Here is a 17,983-nt window from a genome sequence, read left to right on the forward strand (position 1 = left end):
GGTTAGGGAAATGAGAGAGATCTATAATAAATATAGGCAGCATGGAGCAATTGTGGTGCTCAAAAAATATAAAGAATGTAAAAAGAATCTAATATAAAGAATGTAAAAATGTAAAAATAAATTAGAAAAGCTAAAAGAGGATATGAGGCTGCTTTGGCAAGTAAGGTGAAAATGAATCTAAAGGGTTTCTACAGTTATATTAACAGCAAAAGGATAATGAGGGATAAAATTGGTCCCTTAGAGAATCAGAGTGGACAGCTATGTGTGGAGCCAAAAGGAGTGGGGGAGGTTTTGAAAAAATTATTTTCATCGGTATTCACTTAGGAGAATTATATTGAATTGTGTAAGGTAAGGGAAACAAGTAGGATAGTTATGGAAACTAAGAGGATTAACAAAGAGGAAGTACTAAAGCTTTTAAAGAATTTAAAAGTGGACAAGTCTCTGGTCCTGACAGGATATTTCATAGAACCTTGAGGGAAGTTAGTGTAGAAATAACAGGGACTCTGACAAAAATATTTCTAATGTCACTTGAAAGGGGGATGGTGCCGGAGGATTGGCGTATTGCTCATGTTGTTCCATTGTTTAAAAAGGGTTCTCAGAGTAAACCTAGCAATGATGGGCCTGTAAGTTTGACATCAGTGGTGGGTAAATTAACGGAAAATATTCTTAGATATGGTATATATAATTATCTGATTAGACAGGGTCTGTTTAGGAACAGTCAACATAGATTTGTGTGTGGAATGCCATGTTTGATAAAACATATTGAACTTTTTGAAGTGGTTACTAGGAAAGTTGACAAGGGTAAAGCAGTGGATGTTGTCTATATGGACTTCAGTAAGGCCTTTGACAAGATTCCACACGGAAGGTTAGTTAGGAAGGTTCAATCGTTAGGTATTAATTTTGAAGTAGTAAAATGGACTCAACAGTGGCTAGATGGGAGATGCCAGAGAGTAGTGGTGGATAACTGTTTGTCAGGTTAGAGGCTGGTGACTAGTGGTGTGCCTCAGGGATCTGTACTGGGTTTAATGTTGTTTGTCATATACATTAATGATCTGGATGATGGGGTGGTAAATTGGATTAGAAAGTATGCAGATGATACTAAGATAGGTGGCGTTGTGGATAATGAAGCAGGTTTTCAAAGCTTGCAGAGAGATTTAAGCCAGTTAGAAGAGTGGACAGAAAGATGGCAGATGGAGGTTAATGCTGATAAATGTGAGGTGCTACATTTTGGTAGGTCTAATCAAAATAGGACATACATGGTAAACAGTAGTGCATTGAAGAATGCAGTAGAACAGAGTGATCTATGGGGCATAGATAATAGAATGATGGTGAATAGTTCCCTGAAGGTGGAATCTCATGTGGATAGGGATGTGAAGAAAGCTTTTGGTATGCTGGCCTTTATAAATCAGAGCATTGAGTATAGGAGTTGGGATGTAATGTTAAAATTATACAAGGCATTGTTCAGGCCGAATTTAGAGTACTGTGTACAGTTCTGTTCACCGAATTATAGGAAAGATGTCAATATAATAGAGAGAGTACAGAGAAAATTTACTAGAATGTTACCTGGGTTTCAGCACCTAAGATACAGAGAAAGGTTGAACAAGTTAGGTCTTTATTCTTCGGAGCGTAGAAGTTTGAGTGGGGACTTGATAGAGGTATTTAAAATTATGACGGAGATAGATGGAGTTGATGTGGATTGACTTTTTCCATTGAGAGTAGGGGAGATTCAAACAAGAGGACATGATTTGAGAGTTAGGGGGCAAAAGTTTAGGGGTAACACAAGTGGGAACTTCATTACTCAGAGAGCAGTAGCTGTGTGGAGGAGCTTCCAGTAGAAGTGGTAGAAGCAGGTTCGATATTTTTTTTTAATGGATAGGTATATGGACGGTAATGGAATGGAGAGTTATGGGCTGAGTGCAGGTCAGTGGGATTAGGTGAGAGTAAGCTTTCAGCACAGACTAGAAGGGCCGAGATGGCCTGTTTCCATGCTGTAATTGTTATATGGTTATATAATAACCATCCAGAAATTATATTACAGGACGAACAAGCAGGAATAACTCCCTCAATAGATATAACCATTCCCAACACCCACATCTTCGTCAACCAATGGAGCACCTCACAACAGGTATTGTTTCTGTCATCAGTCAGACAACCGAATTATTTTCTGTCAATCAGCTTCGAAATGTTCCTACTCTGTTATTCGGTTCCACTCCCTGCTGCTGATTCCCTTCTCATGATACGTTCTTACCCCAACCACCATCCAGAGCCCCACACTCTACCCTGTGCAGAACTGCCTCTGGTTTCTGACCATGATTCTTTGAACATCCAACTGATGGTTTCCGATTCTACTTCCAGTCTTTAAAGGACACTGGTGTTTTCAACAACCCTTTGTAAGCAGGAAAAATGACCCATAAAATGGAAATGAGTTGTGATTAAGGAGGTTAACTACCAATGTCAGTCTTCCTTATCCAGAGATTTGAGGGGCGAAGAACATCTCAGGCAGAACTGCAGTCAGCTCAACTTCTTCAGTCTGCAGGAAATTCAAGGGAAACCTCTTCACCTACAGGGTGGTGACTGTTTGGAACCCATCACCACAGGGAGAGTGAGAGGTGAAAAACAGGGGATGATTTAAAAGGACTGTCGTGGAATTGAATCTCAGCAAGGTCTAGGCAGCCTGAGTTGACTCTCTACTGTGCACTACATGTGTTATAAATTCACTAAGTACCAGAGACAGAGTTTAAACTAGAACTGATATATTTGTCTCAGGTCCAGAGTATTAAACACATCTCATTAAAGGTGAATATGCAGCAGAAGAAACTCCTCCCATGCCCAGTGACCAGGGTGCAGAACTGGGTGTGCTGAGCAGCAGCAATAATTGCAGAGTTCAGCACCGACAGTCAATCTCGAAATTGCATTCAGCAACAGTGATGGACACACATCCAGTGAACGGTCTCTCCAGTTACATAAGGTTAGATCAATCGCTCCCCACATTCACAGCAGATGAACAACCTCTCCCCAATGTGAACTCAATGATGCACATTTGGTTGATTTGGCTGAGTGAATCTCTTCCCAAAGTCCGAGCAAGTGACCAGAGTCTCCCTGGTGTGAACTGACTCGTGTGCTCGCAGGTGGGATGACTGAGTGAATCCCTTCCCACAGTCTGAGCAGGAGAATGGCCTCTCCCCAGTGTGAACTCGCTGATGTACCTTCACTTGAGATGGAAAAGTGAATGCCTTCCCACATTCTGAGCAGGTGAATGGCCTCTCCCTAGTGTGAACTCGCTGATGTACCTTCACTTGAGATGGAAAAGTGAATGCCTTCCCACAGTCTGAGCAGGTGAATGGCCTCTCCCCAGTGTGAACTCGCTGATGTGCTTGTAGGTGGGATGACTGAGTGAATCCTTTCCCACACTCTGTGCAGGTGAACGACCTCTCCCCAGTGTGAACTCGTTGATGTGCTTGCAGGTGGGATGACTGAGTGAATCTTTTCCCACAGTCCGAGCAGGTGAACGGCCTCTCACCAGTGTGTACTAATTGGTGTTTCAGTAGGTGAGATGACGACCTGAACGCCTTCCCACATTCTGAGCAGGTGAATGGCCTCTCCCCACTGTGACCTCGCTCATGTAGCTTAAGATTAGATGACGAAGTGAATCCTTTCCCACATTCTGAGCAGATGAACGGCCTCTCCCCAGTGTGAACTCGCTGATGTAACTTAAGTTGGAATGATGTAGTGAATTCTTTCCCACAGTCTGAGCATGTGAATGGCCTCTCCCCAGTGTGAGCTCGCTGATGTGCTTGTAGGTTGGATGACTGAGTGAATCCCTTCCCACAGTCTAAGCAGGTGAATGGCCTCTCCCCAGTGTGAACTCGCTGATGCAGTTTAAGGTTAGATGATGAAGTGAATCCTTTCCCACAGTCTGAGCAGATGAACGGCTTCTCCCCAGTGTGAACTCGCTGATGTACCTTAAATTGAGATGATGAAGTGAATCCTTTCCCACAGTCCAAGCAGGCGAATGGCCTCTCCCCAGTGTGAACTGACTGGTGTGCTTGTAGGTAGGATGACTGAGTGAATCCCTTCCCACAGTATGATCAAGTGAACGGTCTCTCCCCACTGTGAACTCGCTGATGTACCTTAAGTTGAGATGATGAAGTGTATCTTTTCCCACAGTCCGAGCAGGTGAACGGCCTCTCACCAGTGTGAACTGACTGGTGTCTCAGTAGGTGAGATGACAACGCAAATCCCTTCCCACAGTCTGAACAGGTGAATGGCCTCTCCCCAGTGTGAACTGACTGGTGTGCTTGCAGATGAGCTGACAACGTGAATCCCTTCCCACAGTCTGAGCAGGTGAATGGCCGCTCCCCGGTGTGAACTCGCTGTTGAGCCATTAGGTCAGTTGACCGAGTGAATCCTTCCCCACAAATTCAATGTGCACTGACTGGTGTATGCAACAGGCAGGAAGACCGTCTCAATCCATTCTCACCCACAGAACAGATGAATGGCCTTGCCCATGGTGAACCTGCTGATGTACCTTCAGTTGAAATGACCGACTGAATCCATTCCCACTGTCTGAGCAGATAAATGGATTCCCCCGTGTAAATTGACAGCATGCCAGTCGGTCAGATGATCGAGTGAATTCCTCCCCACAGTCTGAGTAGGAATGATGATCGAGTGAATCCTTTGTTCCACTTCTTAAATATCTGGACATAGACAACAAAATGGCGTGTTGTGTCAGACAAACCCGTAGATAATTTCCTTATCGTTTTTAACCTGAAAAAAGATTTATAGTACATCATAAAGTGAAGGACAACATTTCAGATGAGATCACTTGAGTTGTCAAGGTGTGATCTGACATCACACTGTTACAGTGAGGTTCAACCCAAGTTGGAGAGAGAAATCATCTTCCAACTGGGCACAGTGCTGGTATCTGGAATAAGAATGGGGCATTTCTGCCATCTCCAATCTGTGACCTGGCTCAGTTTGACTCTCTCGATTAGTATTATTCCCTGTTCCCAATGAGCTGCAAATGTGCCTGGCCCCACAGTAACTGACCTCTCTCATGCAAATACCCTTTGTTGATGTGTAGCTGGGATTTTCTTTTATCTACTGTCAATATAAAGTGCCACAGTTTTGAAGCCATGTAAACATTTCCTGCCCAGATGAATGGTTGGTCCACACAGCAGTTAAAAGGAATTAAATGAATAATCATATTATTTCAGGTTCTTGTCAGTCATAGAAAAGTACAACACAGAATCCAGCCCTTTGGGCCATCTAGTTTGTACTGAACTATTTAAACTGCCCACTCCCATATTCCTACCATCCAGGTACCTATATGAACCTCTTAAATGTTGAAATTGAGCTTGCCTGCACCACTTGTACTGGCTGCTCATTCCATACCCGAATGACCGTCAGTGTGAAGACGTTTCCCCTCATGTTCCCCTCACCTTTCCCCCTTAACCCATGGCCTCTGGTTGTAGTGCCACCCCATCTCAGTGGGTAAAACCCAGCTTGCATTTACCCCATCTATAACCTTCATAATTTTGGTATACTTCCATCAAGTCTCCCCTCAATCTTCTACATTCCAAGGAATTCCAATTGTGGGGAATTTTAACATGCAAGTGGATTGGGAAAATCAGGTCGGCACTGGATATCAAGAGAGAGAATTTGTAGAATGTCTCCGAGATGGCTTTTTAGAACAAGTTGTTGTTGAGCCCACTAGGGGATCGGCTGTACTGGATTGGGTATTGTGCAATGAACCGGAAGTAATTAGAGAGATGGAAGTGAAGGAACACTTAGGAAGCAGTGACCACAACATGATTGGCTCTCCCTTGTCCATTTTCATAGTTACAGGTTGTTGTTGAGCCCACTAGGGGATCGGCTGTACTGGATTGGGTATTGTGCAATGAACCGGAAGTAATTAGAGAGATGGAAGTGAAGGAACCCTCAGGAAATTTTCGAATGGAAAAAGGATGCAACCATTGCTGACAAGAGAAGTCAAAGCCAAAGTAAAAGCGAAACAGCGGGCATACAAGGAAGCAAAATTAGTCGGAAGACAGAGGATTGGGAAGTTTTTAAAAGCTTACAAAAGGAAACTAAGAAGGTCATTAAGAGGGAAAACATGAATTATGAAAGGAAGCTAGCAAATAATATCAAAGAGGACACTAAAAGCTTTTTCAAGTATATAAAGAGTAAAAGACAGGTGACAGTAGATATAGGACTGATAGAAAACGATGCTGGAGAAATTGTAATGGGAGATAAGGAGATGGCTGAGGAACTGAACGAGTATTTTGCATCAGTCTTCACTGAGGAACCATTTGACAAGGTGCCACACATGAGGCTGCTAAACAAGGTAAGAGCCCATGGAATTACGGGAAAGTTACATATGTGGATAAAGCGTTGGTTGATTGGTGGGAAACAGAGAGTGGGAGTAATGGGATCCCATTCTGGTTGGCTGCCGGTTACCAGTGGTGTTCCACAGGATTCTATGTTCGGGCCGCTTCTTTTTACGTTGTATATCAACGATTTAGATTATAGAATAGATGGCTTTGTGGCTAAGTTTGCTGACAATACAAAGATAGGTGGAGGGTCTGATAGTGCTGAGGAAACAGAGAGTCTGCAGAGAGATGGATAGATTGGGGGAATGGACAAAGAAGTGGCAAATTAATTACAATGTCGGAAAGTGTATCGTCATGCACTTTGGTAGAAGAAATAAACGGGCAGACTATTATTTAAATAGGGAGAGAATTCAAAGTTCTGAGATGCAATGGGACTTGGGAGTCCTCGTGCAGGATACCCTTAAGGTTAACCTCCAGGTTGAGTCGGTGGTGAAGAAGGCAAATGCAATGTTGGCATTCATTTCTAGAGGAATAGAGTATTGGAACAGGGATGTAATGTTGAGGCTCTATCAGGCACTGATAAGACCTCACTTGGAATACTGTGTGCAGTTTTGGACTCCTTATTTAGGAAAGGATGTTCTGTCTTTGGCAAGGGTTTAGAGAAGATTAACTAGAATGATTCCAGGAACGAGAGGGTTAACGTATAAGGAATGTTTGACCGTTCTTGGACTGTACTCCTTGGAGTTTAGAAGAATGAGGGAAGACCTGATAAAAACATTTCGAATGTTGAAAGGCATGGACAGAGTGGATGCGGCAAAGTTGTTTCCCATGGTGGGAGAGTCCAGTACAAGAGGGCATGACTTAAAGATTGAAGGGTGCCCATTCAGAACAGAGATGCAAGAAATTTTTTTAGCCAGAAGGTGGTGAATATGTGGAATTTATTGCCACGGGCCACAGTGGAGGCCAAGTCATTGGGTGTATCTAAGGCAGATATTGATAGGCATCTGAGTAGCCAGGACATCGAAGGTTATGGTGAGAAGGCGGGAGAATGGGACTAAAGGGGAGATTGACTGGATCAGCTCAAGATAAAATGGCAGAGCATACTCGATGGGCCGAGTGACCGACTTCTGCTCCTTTGTCTTATGGTCTTATGGAATAAAGTCCTGACCTGTTCAATCTCTCCTTACAACCCAAGTCCTCCAGACCTGGCAACATCCTTGTGAATTTTCTCTGAACTCCTTCAAAGTCTTTACATCTTTCCTGTAGGTTGGTGACCAAAACTGCACTCAATACTCCAAATTAAGCCTCACCAATGTCTTGTACAATGTCAACATAACATTCATCTCCTGTACTCAGTACTTTGGTTCATGAAGGCCAATGTACCAAAATCTTTCTTTCCATCCACATTGAACTGTGACACCACTTTCAGTGAATTATAGACCTGTATTCCCAGAATCCTTTCCTCTACAACACTCCTCAGTGCCCAAACAGTCACTGTGTAAGATCCACCCTGGTAAGTCCTACCAAACCACAACACCTCGCATGTTTCTGTTTTAACTTCTACCTTTCATTTCTCAAAACATTTTTCCAGCGAGTCCAGGTCACACTGCAAGCCATGATAGTCTTCCTCGCTGTCCACTAGACTACCAATCTTGGTGTCACCCACAAATTTGCTGATCCAGTTAAGCACACCAACACCCAGATTACTGATATAGATGACAAACAACAACAAAACAAGCACTGATCCCTATGTCACACAACTAAGCACAGGCTTACAGTTAGAGAGGGAACCATCTGCTACCACACTCTGGCTTCTCCCAAAGACAGTGTCTCATCCAATTTACTGTCTCATCTTGAATGCTGAGTGACTGAACCTTCTTGACCAACCTCCCATATGAGACTTTGTCAAGTGCCTTGCTAACGTCCATGTAGACAACATCCACTGCCTTGCCTTCATCCACTTTCATGATAACTTCCTCGAGAGACTCTATAAGATTGGTTAGACATGACCTACCATGCACAAAGCCATGCTGTCTATTCTTAATCAGTCCACATCGATCCAAATACTTATATATCCGGTTCCTGCACATAACTTGCAATAACTTTGCCCCTACTGATGTCAAGCTCACCAACGTACAATTTCTTATTTATTTTTAGAGCCTTTCTTGGACAGTAGAACAACATCGGCTGTCCTCCAATCCTCCAGTACCTCACCTGTCACTAAGGATTATTTAAATATCTGTGTTTGTGCCCTGACAATTTCTGCACTTGTCTTCCGCAGGGTCCCAGGGAAGAACTTGTCAGGCCCTGGGGATTTATCCACACTAATTTGCCTTATGACAGTAAACAACTCCACATCTGTAATCTGTACAGGGTCCATGAAGTTGTTGCTGCTTTGCCTCACTTCTATAGACTCTGTGTTCATCTCTTGAGTAAATACGGATGCAAAAAAAAATCTCCCCATCTATTTTGTTTCCTCATATGGATTACCATTCTGATCTTGCAGAGGATTAATTTTTTTCCCCTTGCAATCTTTTTGCTCTTAACATATCAGCAGAATCCCTGAGGATTCTCCTTCACCTTGTCTGCTGGGGCAACCTCATGCGTTCTTTTATTTCTTTCATAAGTGTTCACTTGAATTTCCTGTATTTCATAAGTACCCCATTTGTTCCTCTCTGCCTGTACCTGGTATGCACCTCCTTTTTATTGATCTGGGAGATGAAAACCAAAGATGTGAGAGAGCTGCATGCTGGGAGGTGGGGGTAAGGTGGGGGGCGGTTAAACCAAAGTTGCAGGGGGAATGGGAGGCTGAATAACAGACCAGATAGTGGAGGGGTTGTGGAGACAGATGTTGTTCAGTCCTCGGACAAAGTCAGGAATGAAAAACTTGAGCATTGTGCAGTGAATATGCTGAGCCCTGTATATTTCAATACAAGAAGCAGCATAGGAAAGGTGGATGTGTTCAGGGCATGGATCAACACCTGGAATCAACACTAGGACCTGGCAACTGTGGACTGGGACAGGCTCCTTTATGACAAAGGTGTGCTTGGTAAATGGGAGGCCTTCAAAGTGAAATTTTGAAAGTACAAAGCGGGTATGTGCTTGTCAGAATAAAAGGTAAAGATAGAAACTCGGAATCAGAATCAGGTTTATTATCACCGGCATGTGTCATGAAATTTGTTAACTTTGCAGCAGCAGTTCAATGCAGTACAGAACCTGGCATAGATAATAATAATAAAATAACAACAAAATAAATACATTAAAACATTAGAAATAAACAATTAAATAAATTATGTATAATGGATAGATAATTAAAAATGTGCAAAAACAGTAAAAGTGAGATAGTGTCCAAAGCTTCAAAGTCCATTTAGGAATCAGATGGCAGATGGGAAGAAGCTGTTCTTGAATCGCTGAGTGTGTGCCTTCAGGCCTGATGGTAACAGTGAGAAAAGGGCATGCCCTGGGTGCTGGTGGACATTAATAATAAACGCTGCCTTTCTGAGAGACTGCTTCCTAAAGATGTCCTGGATACTTTGTAGGCTAGTACCCAAGATGGAGCTGACTAGATTTACAACCTTCTGCAGCTTCTTACGGTCCTGTGCAGAAGCCCCTCCACAACAGACAGTGATCCAGTTTGTCAGAATGCTCTCCACAGTAAAACGATAGAAGTTTTTGAGCGTATTTGTTGACATGCCAAACCACTTCAAAGTCCTAATAAAGTATAGCCACTGTCGTGCCTTCTTTCTGACTACATCAATGTGCTGGGACCAGATTAGATCCTCAGAGATCATGACACCCAGGAATTTAAAGTTGCTCACTGTCTCTACTTCTGATCCCTCTATGAGGATTGGTATGTGCTCCCTCATCTTACTCTTCCTGAAGTCCACAATCTGCTCTTTCGTCTTACTGACGTTGAGTGTCAGGTTGTGGCTGTGGTACCCTTCCACTAGCTAGCATATCTCACTCCTGTACGCTCCCTCGTCACCATCTGAGATTCTACCAACAATGGTTGTATCGTTAGCAAATTTGTAGATGGTGTTTGAGCTATGCCTAGCCACACAGTCATTTGTATACAGAAAGTACAGCAGTGGGCTAGGCACACACCCCTGAGGTGCAGCAGTGTTGATTGACAGCGAAGAGGATATGTTAAACTGTAGGGAACCTTGGAATTCAAGAGATATTGGAACCCTGGTGAAGCACAAAATGGAGTTGCACAACAGGGATAGGCAGGCAGATTCTAGTGGAGTATAAGAAATGCAAGAGAACACATTAGAAATAAATCAGGATGGCTAAAAGAAGGCATGAGGTTGCCCTCACAAAAAAAGGTGAAGGATAATCCTCAGGGCTTCTAGAGATAGATTAAGAGCAAAAGTATTGCAAGGGAGAAAGTTGGTCCTCTGGAAGACCGGAATGGCAATCCACGTGTGGAAACAAAGCAGATAGGGAGATCCTCATTTTCTCTAATCTCTGTTTACTCAGCAAACGGGATACAAAGTCTATGGAAGTGTGGAAAAACAGCATTAACATCGTGAACCCTGTACACACTAAAGTAGAGGAGGTGTTTCCTATCCTGAGGCAGATCAGGGTGGATAAATCTCCAGGGCATGAGAAGGTGCTCCCTTAGACCCTGTGGGAGGCAAGTGCAGAAATTGTCGGGTCCCTGGCAGAGATCATTAAGTCATCCTTTGTGATGGGGGTGGTACCAGATGATTGGAAGTTAACCAAATTTGTTTTGCTCCAAAACATACAACAGTGATACCTACAGCACATTACAGGCTCTTTGGCCCACAGTCCTGTGCCAACCATGTAACCTACTCTAGAAGCTGCCTGGAACTTACCCAGCACATAGCCCTCTATTTTTCTGTGTACCTATCTAAGAGGCTGTTAAAAGACCCTATTGTATCTGCCTCGAACAATGCTGCTGGCAGTGCATTACGCACATCCAGCATGCTCTGTGTAATAAACTTACCTCTGACATCCCCTCGCTATCCATTTCCAAGCACCTTAAAAGACTGTATGCCCCCCCATATTGGCCAATTCTGCCCTGGGAAAAAACCTCTGGCTATCCACATGATCAATGCTCCTCATCATCTGATACATCTAAAAAAGGCTCTAAACATAAACAAGGAAATAATACATTGCTTTGAGGATTTGTTTGTAGTAGTTTTTTCTCTCTCACACAGAGAGTGGTGAGTGCATGGAATGGGCTGCCAGCGGCTGTGGTGGAGGCGGAAATGAAAGGGTCTTTAAGAGACTCCTGGATGGATACATGGAGTTAGAATGTTAGAGGGCTAGGGGTAAGCCTAGGTAGATCCAAGGTAAGGATATGTTTGAGCCAAAAGGTCTGTGTTGTGCTGTAGGTTTTCCATGTTTCTGTGTAGACAAAATACAAGGGTATAGATTGGGTAAATGCAAGCAGGCTTTTCCAACTGATTTTAAGTGTGACAACAACCAGAGGTGATGGGTAAGTGCGGACGTGAAAATTTATGGGGAACAAATTATTGGCCTTGAGAGTGTGGAATGAGATGCCAGCACAAGTGGTGTATGGTAGCTCGATTTCACAATTTAAGAGAAGTTTGGATGGGTATCTGGATGGTAGGTGTATGGTCCCGGTGCAGGTCATTGCATTCCACAGCTTGAATGTTTTTCCAGCATTGAGAAGATGGGCCAAATGGCATGTTTCTGTACTGAACTTCTCCATGTTTCAATGACAGAGAAGCTGGCCAGACTTGATTGGAAGGGAAACTGGCAGCAGTGACAATGGAGCAGCAATGGCTGGAGTTTCTGGAGCAATTTGGGAGCTGAGTGATCGATACATCCCCAAGTAGTGCAAGCATTGGAAAGGCAGGAGGACACAACTGTGGTGAAATGACAAGCCAAACCCAACATAAAAGCCAAAGAGAGGGCAAACAAAAGAGCAAAAACTATTGGCAAACTTTTAGAAGCCAACAGATGACAACTTAAAGAAAAGGTCAGATATGCTCAGGGCATGGAATGATGATATTGTAGCCATTAATGCATCTTGGTTGCACCCAACAGCCTGAGGCATTTAGAGGAACAAAATATATGGGGCCTCGATTTCTCTTGAAAACCAAGGTTCCCTGCACCATTTGCATCTCAACTTTTATTTTGACAGACACATACAAACTCTACACCCTTAAAATTTCACTTCTGAATGCGTCCCACTGACTAAGTACTCCTTTGCCAAAAAACATTCTGTCCGAAACCACACTTGTCAAATCCTTTCTGATACCATCAAAATTGACCTTTCTCCAATTTAGAATCTCACCCTGTGTTCCAGACCTCTCTTTTTCCATATTTACTTGGAATCTAATAGCATTATGACCTCTGGATACAAAGTGTTCCCATACACTAATTACAGTCACTAGCCCTGGATCGTTTCCTAACAGCTTATTGCACACTTCTACATCAGGAATTCTACGTCCTGATTAAGGGCACATTTGACAAACTCTACCCTATCTCATCCTTTTACAGTATGAGAGTCCCAGTCAATATATGGAAAGTTAAAATTGCTTACAATCTCAGCCTTTGTTTCTTGTAATAGTCTGCGATCTCCCTACAAATTTGTTCCTCTAATGGATACAGGATAAACCCTCCTGACATCAATGGATCTGCTGTTGAGAGGGTGAACAGCTTTAAGTTCCTCAGCATACACATTACCGAGGATCTCACCAGGTCCCTACATACCGGCTGTGTGGTGAAAAAGGCACAACAGCGCCTCTTTCACCTCAGACTGTTGAAGAAGTTTGGAATGGTTCCCCAAATCCCAAGAACTTTCTACAGGGGCAACTTGAGAACATTCTGAGAGTCTGCATCACTGCCTGGTATGGGAACTGTACTTCCCCAGTTGCAGGACTCTGCAGAGAGTGGTGCATACAGCCCAGCCCATCTGTATATGTGAACTTCCCACTATCCAGGGTATTTATATTATTGTGTAAAACAGACCCATAGGATCATTGGGGAGCTCAGTCACCCCAACCACAGACTGTTGCAGCCGCTACCATCCGGGAAATGGTACCGCAGCATAAAAGTCAGGACCACCAGGATCCGGGACAGCCTCTTCCACCAGGCCATCAGACTGATTCATTCATGCTGATACAATTGTATTTCTGTTATCTTGAATGCCCTGTTGTACATCTTAATTATTATTAATTACTATAAATTGCACACTTAGATGGAGACGTAACGTAAAGATTTCTACTCTTTAAGTATACGAATGATGTATGTAATAAAGTCAATTCAATTCAACCTCTCCATTATCTGTTCTGTCATTCTGGCTCCAATCCTCCCTGCAACTTTAGTTTAACCACCCACCCCACAGGGGAGCATTACCACTCGGATAGTAGTCACCTTCTAGTTCTGTTCCACTAACAAATCCCCTATCTCCCCTTTTGACTTTGCTCCATCAGGTAATCCCTACACAACACCTTCTGAACTGGTCCACCTATTCTTGTGGGGGATGGCCAGAAGATTACTCAACAATGACTATTTAGCCTCATTCCTCTTCCAGACACTCACCCAGTTTCCTGTGTGCTGCAACTTGAGTGTAATTCACATCTCTTCATGTGATACCCATCACCCCATCCAACTGCCGGATGATCTGGAATTCGTCCATTTCAAGTTCCAGCTCCTTAAAGTGCAGGGTTACAAGCTGCAGCTGGATGCACATCTAGTAGGTGAGGGCATCAGGGACACTGAAGTCTCCCCTCATTCCCATTAATGTCCCCTCCGATTTGAAATATGTGTGCAAAAACCTTGTGCTGTGCAATGCTTATCCAGTGACAACAATATGGTCTGCTCTGAATTTTATATTTTGAGATATTCATTTCAAAAGCTACCGAATCACTGTCAATAAGAACTTTGATCTCCTCTGGGTTTGATCGAGTTCATCTGCACTCTCACACAGCCTATGTAGCAAGCCTGTAGTAGGTAATGAAGGATGTTCTCGACAGAGCTTTTGCATACTATCCATATCTGATTTGTTTACTAAATAATGCTTTAAAAAGTCAGATTTCCAAATATTACTCGATTTCTTCCCACTTGAAATTCTCTAGCAACTTTTGCATCATAACAATACACACAGGTGACTCCACTTTGTGTATTATACATAAATATTCCCCCTGAACCCTTCCCCAAGGGACTGACAGTGGTGAACTCAGTGATGGTAATGCCAATGTATATGAAAGGAAGGGCAGTAGTCTGTCTCACAGGAGTCTGGCGCATTGTACCTATCCAGGAGCCTCTTAAAAGACCCTATTGTATCCGCCTCCATCACAGTCATCAGCAGCCCATTCCACACACTCGGCACTCTGCGTAAAAAAAAACCTCACCCGTCGTGGTGATATCACGTGTCAGAAAGGGATGGAACGGAGTTCCGAGCATGCGCAGAAATGAAGAATGATCGAGAAGCGTGGCAGTGTAAAACGTGGTTTTGTTGTTGTTAAATAAAAGGTAAATTCTTCCAGAATATAGTTTGTTATGAGTAACCCACAGTACGTATAAAGAACACAACCTCTGACATCTCCTTCGTACCTGCTTCCAAGCACCTTAAAACTGTGCCCTCTCCACAAGTTTTCTCTTGTTTGTGATTGGAGGTAGAAAAAAAGGTGATTTTCTCAACAGCTGATATAAAAGCTTTTGTTCCCTTTCTCCGAGTTCCTAATCCTTGCACTTAGATAGCTGAAGCTCATCTCTGTCTGAGAGATCTATCGGTTCCCATTCCCTCATCAGCCGGAAGCTCCCCGGGGCCCGTGTACGGATTGTGCGGCTGAGAGAGAGGGAAGAGAGCAGGACTGTCCCGGGACTGCAGGCCACGGTGTCCGAAGTTCACAGAAATTTTCCTAAAACTGTGTTGAAAACTCCACGTGGCGAACACTCTTACCTGAAGCTGATCCTTCGGTTTGTGCACTGCGCGCATGCGTGATGTTCGGGTATAATTAACAACGCTAACGCCTGCGCATTAGATCGGTGCTTCGGCGACAGCGAAATTTTTAACGCATGGATTTACGGGTAGTCACGGTGCCATTGAATGTCTCTGCAAGCACCGGTTGCATGTCCATAGCTCAGGTTTTTTTTGTGTGGCGGCTCCCAGAAACAAAAAAGTCGATACTAACAGGTATTCCGTGTATCTAATGCCAATGTACAATCCTCTTACACATGCAGGTATGAAACAGAAGAGATTCTGCAGTTGTTGGAAATAGAGAGACTCAGACACACAATGCTGGAGGAACTGTGCAGTTCAGGCAGCAACTAAGCAGAGGAGCACACAGTCTAGGCGTGCTGAAGGGGCTCGGTCTAAACATTCTCTATTTATTCCTCTCCACATTTGCGGCCTGAACTGTTGATTTCCTCCAGTACTTTGCAGAAATTAAACACCTTTTTTCAATCATACAGTTTCAAAATGTTTCTGATCTTTCATTTGTAGCCACATCCTGCTGGTGTGATTCCTCTTCCTCCTACTAATCCTAAACTCCAGGCCTCAATTTTTTTCTGGAGCCCTAAAGGCCTGATTCAGGCTGGCAACTCTTTGGTTTCTGACTCTGCACCATCGAAGATTCACTCGATAGTCTGCTGTCAGACTTTAGAGGCGCGTTGCATCAACCCAACTGTCTGAGGCACAGTCCTTTGAAATTAGTGAAAATGACCCAAAACGTTCAAAAGAGCAGGGAAGAACCACCTTAGCCCAGAGCTCTGAAGAACTTTAAAACCACAGTGAGCTCATCGTCTTATTCAGTCTGGAGAAAATCATGCAGGAAATTCATGCAGGTGTATAAGATGATGAGAGGCATTGGTAGTGTGGATGGCCAGATTTATCTAATGTAGACTTTTTTAGATAATTACATATTGAGAATTTTTTAAGTGGTTTGCTGCCAAATTATCCTTCTGTTTATCCACCTAATATGACAGATGCCGTCTTTCATCTTAAACCACTTCATAAAGGGCTGATAGCTATGATTTATAAACCACGATTGAAATGATATCTAATGATATAATTAAACCTGCTCGGGAATTGGAATTTCAAGAGTCATTTTGAGATAATCAATGGAATAAAATTTTAATTTGGTTAATAACTCATCAGTTTGTGCCCACCATTCCTTGATACAGTTTAATGTAGTGCATCGGGCCCATATGTCAAAGGATAAACTAGCACATATTTTTTCCAACATCAGTACTGTCTGTGACAGATGTAATATTGAGGTGGCCACTTTCACTCATATGTTTTGGTCTTGTATAAAGCTAGACAATTTCTGGAGAGAAGTGTTTAAAACATTATCAAAAGTCTTGGATCTGGAACCACAAACTAATTTACTTACGGCAATATTTAGGATTATCCCATTGGAACCAGGAAATATTCCTGATTCCACTCAACGTATGATAGCCGTTTCAACTTCATTGACTAGGACAGCCATTTTACTGAAGTGGAAGTATTCTAATCCACCCACTGTCTTTTATTGGCTTTCCTCCATTATGTCCTGTCTAAGTTTAGAGAAAATATGAAGTTGGACATTAGATACATCATGTAAATTTGAGCAAATCTGGCGACCATTTATTCAATATTTTCATTTGATTTGATTTATTACTTTTACAATTATTTTCGAAGTTCTAGATTTGATCAGAAATTCTTTCCTTTTTTTTTTACTTTTTGATCATATCCTTAGAATGGACTGCCCAGTTCCTTTTTTATTTTGTATAGTGTAGTGTTTTATTTTTTTCTTTTCATAATTTAAAGTTTTTTTTTCTCCATGAATAGAATGGAGGAGAATCAGCTGTCGTCTTTTTTTTAATTATATATCACATAATAGCTTAACACTATGTATGACTTTGATAATGTTTATTTCACTTTCTGTTTGTATTGTTATCAATACGTACATTTGTGATAATTCTCCTCTTGTTTGTATTTATGTTCCTTTTAAATCAATAAAAAGATTAATAAATCAAGGAAGAGATTTACTCAATCATCCCAGCTGCGGCAACACCAGCACCTTCACATCAGGGAGGAAGTTCAAATCAGCTCCGTGTTAAATGTTTAACCATCTGAAGGTGACTGAAGGCAGCTGCAGGTTCACGAGGGACTGTTACTGTCAGATTTTGCAGTTCTTGCGGCTGCTCATCGCCCCCAGGACTGAACCCTGGTCACTGAGCATTGGAGGAGTCTGTTCTGCTGATATTAGCCTTAAACTAGACAGAAGTTTTACATTGTGGATCTGTGAAAGATAAATCAGTTCTGTATCAAATCCCGTGTCTCAGGTACTTACTGTCTCTATCACCCTCACCATGTAAGGCCACTCGGCCCATCTGGTTCCTGTCCATGTTTCTGTTCCATATCAGTTTCTCAAAATCTATCCCTGCCGTTTCCCTCTCACCCTCCCTATGATGACAGGTTGCAACGAGTCACCACTCCGTGGGATCGGAGATTTCCCTTGAATTTCATAGAATCATAGAAATCTACAACATATTACAAACCCTTTGGCCCATAATGTTGTGCCGACCATGTAACTTACTCTAGAAACTGCTTAGAATTACCCTACCGCATAGCCACCTATTTTCCTAAGCTCCATGTACCTATCTAAGAGTCTCTTAAAAGACCCTATTGTATCCGCCTCTACCACCGTCACTGGCAGTGCATTCCA

At 42.8% G+C, this 17,983-nt stretch overlaps 1 protein-coding gene across 1 annotated transcript in view; it reads right to left on the minus strand.

The window, feature by feature from the left end:
• Positions 1-17,983, minus strand: part of LOC140722432 (uncharacterized) — a 358,127-nt gene that overhangs the window by 133,687 nt on the left and 206,457 nt on the right. Inside the window, exons 7-8 of the mRNA XM_073037172.1 lie at positions 4,131-4,289; positions 3,430-3,962 (exon numbers count right to left, since the gene is read on the minus strand). Coding sequence (XP_072893273.1) covers positions 3,430-3,962; positions 4,131-4,289 — 692 coding nt within the window. The remainder of the gene's footprint in view (positions 1-3,429; positions 3,963-4,130; positions 4,290-17,983) is intronic.

Source organism: Hemitrygon akajei, unplaced genomic scaffold (genome assembly GCF_048418815.1).
Source record: "Hemitrygon akajei unplaced genomic scaffold, sHemAka1.3 Scf000077, whole genome shotgun sequence".
Classification (NCBI taxonomy): domain Eukaryota; kingdom Metazoa; phylum Chordata; class Chondrichthyes; order Myliobatiformes; family Dasyatidae; genus Hemitrygon; species Hemitrygon akajei.